Source organism: Condylostylus longicornis, unplaced genomic scaffold, assembly GCF_029603195.1.
Source record: "Condylostylus longicornis isolate FDR11 unplaced genomic scaffold, ASM2960319v2 ptg000038l, whole genome shotgun sequence".
Classification (NCBI taxonomy): Eukaryota; Metazoa; Arthropoda; class Insecta; order Diptera; family Dolichopodidae; genus Condylostylus; species Condylostylus longicornis.
Window position 1 is genome coordinate 9902884 of NW_026578007.1, and position 14321 is coordinate 9917204.

Here is a 14321-nt window from a genome sequence, read left to right on the forward strand (position 1 = left end):
ACTTGAAGCTGTTATGATTCGGGTGTACAAAGCAAAAAATCTCTATTTTTTACATCTTTTTTTTTGGTAGTTCTTCAGTTGTTGGATAATTTTCATTCATATATTGATTTACTGTATAAATTTTAATATGTTCTGTTGATACTTTATAATCATTTCTATATTCTAAATAAATCATTTTAATTGGATCAGTTTGTATAAAACCATTATCTGATAATGTATAACTTGTAATATTATCATGTACAATTTCTATGTAAACGAATAATGCTGGATAACTAACTTTAACACCAATACTAATACTTGAAATTGGAGCCTGATATTTGCTTGTATAAATTTCCACCTGTTTTTTTTTGGTTAAATGAAAAATTAAGCAATTTATTAACTAAGTATTATTCTACAATTATAAATTTTACCTCTATATTTGGATCTCTTAATCCGACTGCTTTTTTAATAGGTTGAGGAAAATTATATGTTTTAGCAATAGCCTCTACCATCTTTAAGAAGAATCTCATAAAAATATGTTTTTGGATCTAAATTTGATTCAAGTTGGAATGTATCAGCTGACAATACACTATTTGGTTTCTAAAATATAATTAATCAATTTTAAAATATTTTTTTGTGTTACATGTATTAAGGAAGAATAATTACAATAGAAATAGTTTTGGCTGCATATATTTTTGCTGGAGCTAATGTATTATATAAGAAAGTATTCCGAATAATATTAAAGGTTAATGGTGACTTTTCGATGGTATCTCTTATAACTGTTATTTCAACATCATTTGTACTTTTACTTGAATGTGCTATTATTGATATTGGTTTCATAAATTCTTTAGCCCAATAATGAAGAAACTAAAAATAATTAATATTAATTTTTTTTATTAAAATTTAAATAACAAAAGATTTAAATTATTGAATTGTAAAACTTAGTTAGTATATTTTATTTTTTTTACCTTATAATTTCCATTAAAATCAATACTAGACCATGATGGTGCTATCCAAACATCATTTAATTGCCAATATAATGCACCCATTGTATTATGTTTACTATTACGATTTTTACGAAGAATTTCAGTTTCTAATTTTGTAGCTAAAGCTTGTGTAAGTTGCCTAAGGTATATAATATTTTCAGCATAATCTGGTTGATCTGATGTTATTAATGGTAATTGTCGGAATATTAAACATGATCTTATTTCATTACCTAATGGTAAATGTTGACGATGTTCTAATAAATCATTGAAATTATCATGATTATACATAATTTTATCCCATGCAGATTTTTGTGGTAATGATTGAAAACAATATTCTGATGAAAATCTTGGTATTGGATATACGTCTGGATCAGACCAATCACTAAAATATTCATAGAAATGTACTAAAAAAAAAAAAACAATAATTACAAAAAATTTTTTATAACAATTGTGATAAATTATTTTTATTAAAATTTTGTAAAAAAGCGAGAGTAATAAAGTTTTCTAATAAAATCTTAAAAAATTGGTGATGCTATGGATTTCTTTGAGTAACAATTGAAATAAATAAATTCTATAATGAATGAAAATTAATTCGAGAAAAATTTTGGACCCAAATGATTTTCAAAAACCAAATTGAAATAAAACTGAATATTTTTATTAACATATAAGTTACTGTCACCATAATTTGGAACTTGTGGCTGTGGTGATATAAAATCATCTTCAATAGTTTTATCACAATTTGATGGTGATGATGTTAATGGATCTGGTCTTGATGGATGATTATAAAATTTTCTTAACTTATCGTTGATTGATGCATTATATAAAAGCCGATGTTCTTTTTCAAAACGTTTCTGCTCAGGTTTTGCATTGTACCTTTAAATTTTATAATATAAATTATGTCGAATAAATTTTATTTTAATATTTCAAAATAAATTTAACAACTTAAAGTGTAAATCTTAAAATTAAATTTCTTACCAATTTTGTACTAATGCAGCTTCATTTTCATTATTACCAGCAATTATTGCTATACTTGCATGATGACCTATACGTTTAATATTTTGTACAGTTTCTGTTTTTATCGATCTACAAAGTATAAGTGTATGTTAATTCGTATGGCTGACGAACAGAATGTGAAATTTACAAGTATTACAACCGTTTACATATTTACATTTCACTATATTTACAATAAAAATAATAAAACAATGCCGGTTCATAAAATTTTTAATTGTTATTAAAATATGATTCATATTTGTTATTAAAAGTTGTTGTTGTTCCGAGTTTATTCTACAATATAAAAATAATAATACTCGTATTAAAATTAAAGAGTGATCACTTATACTAGAAAATATACTTACATATATATATGTATTAATATTCAAAGTTTGGAAATGTTCAAAAAGCAAATTGTTCTAAATTGCTCAATAGAAGTTTCTGTTTACACCTGTGTTAAACAAATATGTGTATATATATACATACTCGTATATGTATATAGTTACAGATTTTAAGAGAAATTTAAAAAATAATATATGTATAAAATTTCAGTTTCAACAATGATTGTAGAAAATTCTCATTAACATTTTATTAAAATTTTTATTGTTGTGCAGCTTCCGAGAATTTATCCGATTTATGAAGAAGTCCAGTTGACTATTGCAAGTGATGATTAATTTCAAAATTTGGACAGAATTATTTATGGCTGGTATAGTGTGAATTAGTACACTTTCTTTGAATTAACGTTATGATTCAACAAAGTGGTAAACAATAAATTCTAAAAAGTAAACAATATTACTGGTGTGGAAAACTGCGACTCCCGAGTCAAATGATAAATATACCCAAGTTCTATTTTAGCCTCTGTGTTAATATATTTTAAAAAAATTTACTGAAAAAGTTAAATTAAATTACTGAAAAATAAATGGAAATTATTTAATATAAAAATTTAATTCCATTTTAGTTAAGAATGATATGAAAGTTAAGAATGATAACTTTTTAATACAATTTAAATTTTGGCTTTCGAAAAATTTCAAATTTTTAAATATGGCTTGAATTAACGAAGAGCTTGACCACCCCTCATATAATAAATTTTAATAAATCTCTGCGAATATGATATTTTTGCTTATCTTTTTAAATTTAACTAAAGTATTTTTGTTGTGACTAAGTCCAATAAATCCAAAATCATTAATTATATTTTTTGAAATTCTTTTTATATTATAGGCAAGTGTGTATCAATACTGAGTAGTCAGATACTAGAGAGCATTTACAACGTATTGTTTCTTCATTTTTGGCAAAGAACGACAAATAGCAGCCATAAAATCGTAATTTAAACTCTTGATGTCGTACCTAAAATAAATGCAAGTTTTAAAATGTATTAAAGTCTAGCTAAAGTATTTTATTAAGCATAGTGTATTTATTAGAGAATTCCTTCTTAATTTAGTAACACTTTTCAAGTAATCTGTTTATTAATTATGTAGTTTGTTTACATGTTATTTCTTCATAATTATACTGCATCCTCATTTATAGCACATTGAACTAAAATAGAAACTTTTTTAATACATAAACTTGCCTATAGTTATAGAAAATCTTACATCTGTAAACGAATTCTTTAAATTATTTTTAAAAAATATTCCAATTTGATCAATTGTATTAAATGGTGTTGAATCTAGAATATTACCTTCACCAAAAAGAATACAATCTTCATGAAATTTAATTGTTTTACTTCAATATTCTTCATAATTGTCATCATTATTTTCAATCACTTCTCTCATTGGAATAATTTCAACTTGAAGACGATGCCATTCCCCATCATAAATCTGTAAAATTTATTGAATTATTATTTTCAAAATAATGATAAAATTTTTATTAAATTTTCAAAATTATTAGTATCATTTGTTGTAATACTGCTTCTTGTATGTTATCCTGAATTTGATTTGGCAATATAAGTTAAACTTTTTCCTAAGTTAATGTTAATCGATTGAATTATTTCGGTATTAAGATTTTTAAATTATAATAGACACATTTGACTCTCAATAAGTCCAATGTGTCGAAAAATGATTTCAAAATAAAAGTTTCTTAAATCTTCTTTATTTGTAAATGATTTTGATATATGAAAATATCGTTCAATAGGATAATGAAAACGATAAAAATGATTATTTGTGTGAGGGACAGAAAAACATCCAATTCGACGGTATTTTCGACCAAAAATTTCCAACAAATCAAATGGGGATATTGCACTTTTGTGTAATGTTGTTAAATCAGGGCATCTTTCTTCAGTCATACGAATATAATTCGGTCTCGCGCATATAATTCGGTTCTACAAAAATCTACATAAAGTTACAAATAAAAATTAAATATGTTTTTAAATAAATGTTCCATAACTAAGGTGATTTTCGAGTCCACAGCGCTTCCGATATAATTTTGACTTTATTATTTAGTTTTTGTTGGGGCATGAATAGTTCAATTTTTTGCAGAGAATGTTGTAATTTCACATAAAATTTAAGAAAAAATTTTTATTATTGTGGTCCTATGTTTTGCTTCAGGGTTACAAATACAATTAAAAAACTTTAAGACCGTTTTAGGTACATTCTTTTAAGACTATATTAGGAACATTCTTGTTATCCTTTTTGTGAGGAAATAGTTTTATATAGTGAGAAAGTAAGAATGTTATCAAATTGTTAGAAAATGTAATTTTGAAAAATATACAATAAAAAAAAAAAAGAAATTGTAAAACTTCGTGCATATTTGTGCTTCTTAATCGCAACCAATTTTTGTTATAAGCATGAACCATTATGTATACAAATAATTCGTCACTATAATAATAATTTTCCATAAGTTTCTATAGCTTGCTTACAGACTGAATTAGGTAGATATTTTATGCTAAAATTTAAAAATTAAAAATTTCATCTAAAAATTTGTTTAAAACCGATCGAAACCAATGTACTAATACAGCAAAATCAAAGAAAGGTGTTCTTTAGACAGAGGTTTGAAAAATAGGTCGAAAATACAGCTGTTTACGTTTTTGGAATTAAATTCTCAGCTTTGTTAATTTGAATTTTTCCATTTTTTCTATAAAAAATTCAAACTCCGTGTACACTACATGTCTCCTTTTTCGTATTAAAAATGTTTTTGATTTGAAAAATTGATTCCAGATGAAAATTTCATAATATTCTGGTTATTGTTAAAAAAAGTTCATTTAAACATTTCGAAATTTTCATTGTTCTTGTTATTTTCAGCTTTATGGTAAACGCTCATTGGATTCATTTTTTCTTAATAAATTTCCTTAGACTCCTTAATGTGCATATTTAAGTAATTTTAGCCATTTTCTTATCCGTTTTAAAATTTTAATTCAATTCTAATTCCTTATATATTTTTCTCTTCATAATGTTTTGATTTTAAATTGACAGCAATTTTTCAAAAAAATTTGTCTTGAGTTCGAATCCAAATTTTACCATTTTCTAAAAAAAAAATTTTAATAATATTTTCATTTTGAATTGAAAATGAAAAAAGAAAAATTTTATCCTCGTGAATATTTAAAAAATAAAAATATTTTTGAAAAAAATATATGTATACTATAATTTGGTGGTTTATATTAAGAGTTAGTTCCTATATATTTTGTGTGAATGTTGTTGTGTTTGTTAGTTGTTGTGTGAATGTGTTATTAGATTAAGTTAAAAGTTTTCAAAACATTTCCTAGACTTAGATTTTTAGAATTGCAGTACGACCGCGAGGCTTAAGGGTAGTCACTGGTAAATTTTTAGACCGGACTTAGGTCTGGATCCGTCAAAATTTTGACATTTTTTGTGTTTATACAAAAAAAATATGCTTGAGTTCAAATTCAATTTTTACCATTTTTATAAGAAAATTTTTTTTTTGTTTGCATGAAATAATAAATTTTAAAATATAATAAAGTTTCATGTAAATACACAGAATTTTCTTTCTAAGTACTTTACTATCTTTAAATATGTTTTGGGGAGCCTAAAACAACGGCTTTCTAATTGATATTCCTCTTCATTGTGATATTCTGAAATTTCGAAGTTGCGTGTGTTTAGAGTTTGAAAAATTCCAATTTTTAATTTTTAAAAAAATTTTTGTTAGTTTTTCAATTAATTGACGTAATTTTGCAATTTTCTCTAGTTTCTAAACTAAACTTTAATATGGTAAACTTCAAGCTGTTATGATTCGGGTGTTATTCACAAAATTAACGTATTTAGTATTTTTTTATAAATATATTTATTTGCGTACTATGTACGTTTGGATTGCAGATTGAATCGAATTTTTAATATAATGAATTGCTACATTAAGCAATAAAATTTTTATTTGAGCAATCAAATCCAATATCAATTTTACGCTAATAAAGGTAATTTAAAAATACAAGAGATTATAATAATTAAAAGTTTCGGATAAACAATTTAAAAAAGTACAATAGGAATTTTTTGGATACATAATTTTAATCATTAAAAAAGAAATTTTCTCATAAGCAAAAAATCTCTATTTTTTACATCTTTCTGGTAGTTCTTCAGTTTTTGGATAATTTTCATTCATATATTGATTTACTGTATAAATTTTAATATGTTCTGTTGATGTTTTATAATCATTTCTATATTCTAAATAAATCATTTTAATTGGATCAGTTTGTATAAAACCATTATCTGATAATGTATAACTTGTAATATTATCATGTACAATTTCTATGTAAACGAATAATGCTGGATAACTAACTTTAACAACAATACTAATACTTGAAATTGGAGCCTGATATTTGCTTGTATAAATTTCCACCTGTTTTTTTTGGTTAAATGAAAAATTAAGCAATTTATTAACTAAGTATTATTCTAAAATTATAAATTTTACCTCTATATTTGGATCTCTTAATCCGACTGCTTTTTTAATAGGTTGAGGAAAATGATATGTTTTAGCAATAGTATCACCTCTACTATCTTTAAGAAGAATCTCATAAAAATATGTTTTTGGATCTAAATTTGATTCAAATTGGAATGTATCAGCTGACAATACACTATTTGGTTTCTAAAATATAATTAATCAATTTTAAAATATTTTTTTGTGTTACATGTATTAAGGAAGAGTAATTACAATAGAAATAGTTTTAGCTGCATATATTTTTGCTGGAGATAATGTATTATATAAGAAAGTATTCCGAATAATATTAAAGGTTAATGGTGACTTTTCGATGGTATCTCTTATAACTGTTATTTCAACATCATTTGTACTTTTATTTGAATGTGCTATTATTGATATTGGTTTCATAAATTCTTTAGCCCAATAATGAAGAATCTAAAAATAATTAATATTAATTTTTTTTTATTAAAATTTATATAACAAAAGATTTAAATTATTGAATTGTAAAACTTAGTTAGTATATTTTATTTTTTTTACCTTATAATTTCCATTAAAATCAATACTAGACCATGATGGTGCTATCCAAACATCATTTAATTGGCAATATAATGCACCCATTGTATTATGTTTACTATTACGATTTTTACGAAGAATTTCAGTTTCTAATTTTGTAGCTAAAGCTTGTGTAAGTTGACTAAAGTATATAATATTTTCAGCATAATCTGGTTGATCTGATGTTATTAATGGTAATTTTCGGAATATTAAACATGATCTTATTTCATTACCAAATGGTAAATGTGGACAATGTTCTAATAAATCATTGAAATTATCATGATTATACATAATTCTATCTCATGCAGATTTTTGTGGTAATGATTGAAAACCATATTCTGATGAAAATCTTGGTATTGGATATACGTCTGGATCAGACCAATCACGAAAATATTCATAGAAATGTACTAAAAAAAAACAATAATTACAAAAAATTTTTTATAACAATTGTGATAAATTATTTTTATTAAAATTTTTTTGGAAAATTTTAAGGTTACATCAGAATCATATTTTTTTCTAAATAATAATGGAGATCGAATATTATTGTAAAAGAGCGAGAGTAATAAAGTTTTCTAATAAAATCTTAAAAAATTTGTGATGCTATGGATTTCTTTGAGTAACAATATTCTAAAATGAATGAAAATTAATTCGAGAAAAATTTTGGACCCAAAAGATTTTCAAAAACCAAATTGAAATAAAACTGAATATTTTTATTAACATATAACTTACTGTCACCATAATTTGGATCTTGTGGCTGTGGTGATATAAAATCATCTTCAATAGTTTTATCACAATTTGATGGTGATGATGTTAATGGATCTGGTCTTGATGGATGATTATAAAATTTTCTTAACTTATCGTTGATTGTTGCATTATATAAAAGCCGATATTCTTTTTCAAAACGTTTCTGCTCAGATTTTGTATTGTACCTTTAAATTTTATAATATAAATTATGTCGAATAAATTTTATTTTAATATTTCAAAATAAATTTAACAATTTAAAGTGTTAAATTAAAATTAAATTTCTTACCAATTTTGTACTAATGCAGCTTCATTTTCATTATTACCAGCAATTATTGCTATACTTGCATGATGACCTATACGTTTAATATTTTGTACAGTTTCTGTTCTTATCGATCTACAAAGTATAAGTGTATGTTAATTCGTATGGCTGACGAACAGAATGTGAAATTTACAAGTATTACAACCGTTTACATATTTACATTTCACTATATTTACAATAAAAATAAAAAAACAATGCCGGTTCATAAAATTTTTAATTGTTATTAAAATATGATTCATATTTGTTATTAAAAGTTGTTGTTGTTCCAAGTTTATTCTACAATATAAAAATAATAATATTAAAATTAAAGACTGATCACTTATACTAGAAAATATACTTACTTACATATATGTATTAATATTCAAAGTTTGGAAATGTTCAAAAAGCATATTGTTCTAAATTGCTCAATAGAAGTTTCTGTTTACGCCTGTGTTAAACAAATATGTGTATATATATACATACTCGTATATGTATATAGTTACAGATTTTAAGAGAAATTTAAAAAATAATATATGTATAAAATTTCAGTTTCAACAATGATTGTAGAAAATTCTCATTAACATTTTATTAAAATTTTTATTGTTGTGCAGCTTCCAAAAATTAATCCGATTTATGAAGAAGTCCAGTTGACTATTGCAAGTGATGATTAATTTTAAAATTTGGACAGAATTATTTATGGCTGGTATAGTGTGAATTAGTACACTTTCTTTGAATTAACGTTATGATTCAACAAAGTGGTAAACAATAAATTCTAATAAAGTTGGGTCAAACCAATGGTTTGTATTGTAGCACTTTTCCCTTCAGCAAGTGAAAATTCTGCTTTTAAATACAGTCTATGTATACATCACACATTCTAAAAATTATTTTCATTCATATACAAAACTCTTTCTAGGATTGCATATATTTAGGATGATACATACATGCAGTCTTTGAAATAAAGCAAAAATTAAAATAAAGAGGGGTTAACATAATGCTCGATTTTAAGGTTTAATTATGTGAGTTAAGAAAAATAATTATATTTTTTAATGTCATGGAATTTACCGTTAGCTTTTTGTGTTTATAGAAATTTGAAAAAGCTTGTGGTTTCGGAAATATAAGGTGTCAAAAATTCAAATTTTACAAATTTCAAGAGGCAATAACTTGAGAGGGGAAGGAGATGGAAAAAAATTTTCTTCTAACGAAATGAACTATTTGTTAATGTCTAAAAGCCCATAAAGTTTCAAGCTTCTACAGGCTGGCGTCTAGAAAATAAACGACATCAAAAATTTGAAAAAAACGGACTTTAGATAACGGTAAATTTGAGCGGCCATTTTGTTTTTCCAAAGTTAACCTTTAGTATACCCCGCTAGGGGAAGCAAGCCACTGCCTTTCTGCGTTTGCAAAATTTGAAAAATCCTTATGGTTTCATTGCACTAAATAGTTAAAGAATGGCATTTTTAGGGTTTCGGGGGGGTATAACTTCTAAAGGGGCGGAGATAGATAAAAATTTTGTTCTACGAAAATAAGTTTCTAGTAAAAATCTATGTACGTACAAAATTTCAGCTTTCTATCTTCAAGGGTGTAGAAGTTTTGTAAACAGACACACAGACAGACGGACGGACGGACGGACGGACGGACGGACGGACAGAGTGAAACTAATAAGCACTTTTTTTCAAAATTTTTTTGGAAAAGTGCTAAAAAGTAAACAATATTACTGGTGTGGCAAACTGCGACTCCCGAGTCAAATGATAAATATACCCAAGTTCTATTTTAACTTCTGTGTTAATATATTTTAAAAAATTTTACTGAAAATGTTAAATTAAGTTACTGAAAAATAAATGGAAATTATTTAATATAAAAACTTAATTCCATTTTAGTTAAGAATGATATGAAAGTTAAGAATGATAACTTTTTAATACAATTTAAATTTTGGCTCTCGAAAAATTTCAAATTTTTAAATATGGCTTGAATTAACGAAGAGCTTGACCACCCCTCATATAATAAATTTTAATAAATCTCTGCGAATATGATATTTTTGCTTATCTTTTTAAATTTAACTAAAGTATTTTTGTTGTGACCAAGTCCAATAAATCCAAAATTAATTATATTTTTTGAAATTCTTTTTATATTATAGGCATGTGTGTATCAATACTGAGTAGTCAGATACTAGAGAGCATTTACAACGTATTGCTTCTTAATTTTTGGCAAAGAACGACAAATAACAGCCATAAAATCGTAATTTAAACTCTTGATGTCGTACCTAAAGTGAGCGTACCTAAAATAAATGCAAGTTTTAAAATGTATTAAAGTCTAGCTAAAGAATTTTATTAAGCATAGCGTATTTAATAGAGAATTCCTTCTTAATTTAGTAACACTTTTCAAGTAATCTGTTTATTAATTATGTAGTTTTTTTACATGTTATTTCTTCATAATTATACTGCATCCTCATTTATAGCACATTGAACTAAAATAGAAACTTTTCTAATACATAAACTTGCCTATAGTTATAGAAAATCTTACATCTGTAAACGAATTCTTTAAATTTTTTTTAAAAAATATTCCAATTTGATCAATTGTATTAAATGGTGTTGAATCTAGAATATTACCTTCACCAAAAAGAATACAATCTTCATGAAATTTAATTGTTTTACTCCAATATTCTTCATAATTTTCATTATTATTTTCAATCACTTCTCTCATTGGAATAATTTCAACTTGAAGACGATGCCATTCCCCATCATAAATCTGTAAAATTTATTGAATTATTATTTTCAAAATAATGATAAAATTTTTATTAAATTTTCAAAATTATTAGTATCATTTGTTGTAATACTGCTCTTGTATGTTTATATCCTGAATTTGATTTGGCAATATAAGTTAAAATTTTTCCTAAATTAATGTTAATCGATTGAATTATTTCGGTATTAAGATTTTTAAATTATAATAGACACATTTGACTCTCAATAAGTCCAATGTGGCGAAAAATGATTTCAAAATAAAAGTTTCTTAAATCTTCTTTATTTGTAAATGATTTTGGTATATGAAAATATCGTTCAATAGGGTAATGAAAACGATAAAAATGATTATTTGTATGAGGGACAGAAAAACATCCAATTCGACGGTATTTTCGACCAAAAATTTCCAACAAATCAAATGGGGATGTTGCGTTTTTGTGTAATGTTGTTAAATCAGGGCATCTTTCTTCAGTTATACGGCTATAATTCGGTCTCGCGCATATAATTCGGTTCTAAAAAAATCTACATAAAGTTACAAATAAAAATTAAATATGTTTTAAAATAAATGTTCCATAACTAAGGTGATTTTCGAGTCCACAGCGCTTCCGATATAATTTTGACTTTATTATTTAGTTTTTGTTGGGGCATGAATAGTTCAACTTTTTGCAGAGAATGTTGTAATTTCATTGTGTTTCAGAGAATGTTCAATTTATTATTGTGGTCCTATGTTTTTCTTCAGGGTTACAAATACAATTAAAAAAAATTAAGACCGTTTTAGGTACATTCTTTTAAGACTATATTAGGAACATTCTTGTTATCCTTTTTGTGAGGAAATAGTTTTATATAGTGAGAAAGTAAGAATGTTATCAAATTGTTAGAAAATGTAATTTTAAAAAATATACAATAAAAAAAAAAGAAATTGTAAAACTTCGTACATATTTGTGCTTCTTAATCACAATCAATTTTTGTTATAAGCATGAGCCATTATGTATACAAATAATTCGTCACTATAATAATAATTTTCCATAAGTTTCTATAGCTTGCTTACAGACTGAACTAGGTAGATATTTTATGCTAAAATTTAAAAATTAAAAATTTCATCTAAAAATTTGTTTAAAACCGATCGAAACCAATGTACTAATACAGCAAAATCAAAGAAAGGTATTCTTTAGACAGAGGTTTGAAAAATAGGTCGAAAATACAGCTGTTTACCTTAATTCCAAACTCTCAGCTTTGTTAATTTGAATTTTTCCATTTTTTCTATAAAAATTTCAAACTCCGTGTGCACTACATGTCTCCTTTTTGGTATTAAAAATGTTTTTGATTTGGAAATTGATTCCAGATGATAATTTCATAATATTCTGGTTATTGTTAAAAAAACTTCATTTAAACATTTCGAAATTTTCATTGTTCTTGTTATTTTCAGCTTTATGGTAAACGCTCATTGGATTCATTTTTTCTTAATAAATTTCCTTAGACTCCTTAATGTGCATATTTAAGTAATTTTAGCCATTTTCTTATCCGTTTTAAAATTTTAATTCAATTCTAATTCCTTATATATTTTTCTCTTCATAATGTTTTGATTTTAAATTGACAGCAATTTTTCAAAAAAATTTGTCTTGAGTTCGAATCCAAATTTTACCATTTTCTAAAAAAAAAATTTTAATAATATTTTCATTTTGAATTGAAAATGAAAAAAGAAAAATTTTATCCTCGTGAATATTTAAAAAATAAAAATATTTTTGAAAAAAATATATGTATACTATAATTTGGTGGTTTATATTAAGAGTTAGTTCCTATATATTTTGTGTGAATGTTGTTGAGTTTGTTAGTTGTTGTGTGAATGTGTTATTAGATTAAGTTAAAAGTTTTCAAAACATTTCCTAGACTTAAATTTTTAGAATTGCAGTACGACCGCGAGGCTTAAGGGTAGTCACTGGTAAATTTTTAGACCGGACTTAGGTCTGGATCCGTCAAAATTTTGACATTTTTTGTGTTTATACAAAAAAAATATGCTTGAGTTCAAATTCAATTTTTACCATTTTTATAAGAAAATTTTTTTTTTGTTTGCATGAAATAATAAATTTTAAAATATAATAAAGTTTCATGTAAATACAAAGAATTTTCTTTCTAAGTACTTTACTATCTTTAAATATGTTTTGGGGAGCCTAAAACAACGGCTTTCTAATTGATATTCCTCTTCATGGTGATATTTTCAAATTTCGAAGTTGAGTGTGTTTAGAGTTTGAAAAATTTGAATTTTTAATTTTTAAAAAAATTTTTGTTAGTTTTTCAATTAATTGACGTAATTTTGCAATTTTCTCTAGTTTCTAAACTAAACTTTAATATGGTAAACTTCAAGCTGTTATGATTCGGGTGTTATTCAGAAAATTAACGTATTTAGTATTTTTTTATAAATATATTTATTTACGTACTATGTACGTTTGGATTGCAGATTGAATCGAATTTTTAATATAATGAATTGCTACATTAAGCAATAAAATTTTTATTTGAGCAATCAAATCCAATATCAATTTTACGCTAATAAAGGTAATTTAAAAATACAAGAGATTATAATAATTAAAAGTTTCGGATACACAATTTAAAAAAGTACAATAGGAATTTTTTGGATACATAATTTTAATCATTAAAAAAGAAATTTTCTCATAATAAATATTTAATACAATTACGTACAAAGCAAAAAATCTCTATTTTTTTACATCTTTCTGGTAGTTCTTCAGTTGTTGGATAATTTTCATTCATATATTGGTTTACTGTATAAATTTTAATATGTTCTGTTGATGTTTTATAATCATTTCTATATTCTAAATTTTTTTTTTTTTTTCTTCTTCACTCCTATAAGGAGCATAGGGCTAGTTTATGATATCTATCATGTCCTAGTTTCTATAGTCATAGAGAGGTAGCTAGTAGGTGACTAGCCTACCGTATTTTTTTTTATTTATATTAAATATTTCCGTTTATTAATATTTTACTGCTTATTTTTCTTAGTCTTTTTAGTACTCGTATCGCATATTATGAATATTTGAAAATTACTTGTATAAATTTATTAATATTGCATATTAAGTTATATAATATTGAATATAACTTTTATACCTGACCGGGGTTTGAACCCGAGACCCTTCGGTTAAAGGGCCGGTGCCATAACCACTGCACCAATGG

At 24.7% G+C, this 14321-nt stretch overlaps 1 protein-coding gene across 1 annotated transcript; it reads right to left on the minus strand.

Annotated features, from left to right (window-relative positions):
* Nucleotides 1-471: 471 nt before the first annotated feature.
* Nucleotides 472-7655, minus strand: LOC129609280 (beta-mannosidase-like). Its single transcript, XM_055521213.1, has 3 exons — nucleotides 7350-7655; nucleotides 7047-7247; nucleotides 472-579 (listed from the first exon to the last, which is right to left on the minus strand). The coding sequence occupies exons 1-3, from the start codon at nucleotides 7653-7655 to the stop codon at nucleotides 472-474; spliced, it is 615 nt and encodes a 204-aa protein (XP_055377188.1).
* Nucleotides 7656-14321: the final 6666 nt, after the last annotated feature.

Excerpts from the sequence above, each read along its gene's own strand:
- LOC129609280 (XM_055521213.1), bottom strand. The coding sequence starts at position 7,655 with ATGTATAATCATGATAATTTCAATGATTTATTAGAACATTGTCCACAT. Across the intron at positions 7,248-7,349 it reads ATTTTAATGGAAATTATAAG|ATTCTTCATTATTGGGCTAA; the intron begins GTAAAAAAAATA and ends AATTATTTTTAG. Across the intron at positions 580-7,046 it reads CAGCTAAAACTATTTCTATT|AAACCAAATAGTGTATTGTC; the intron begins GTAATTACTCTT and ends ATTATATTTTAG.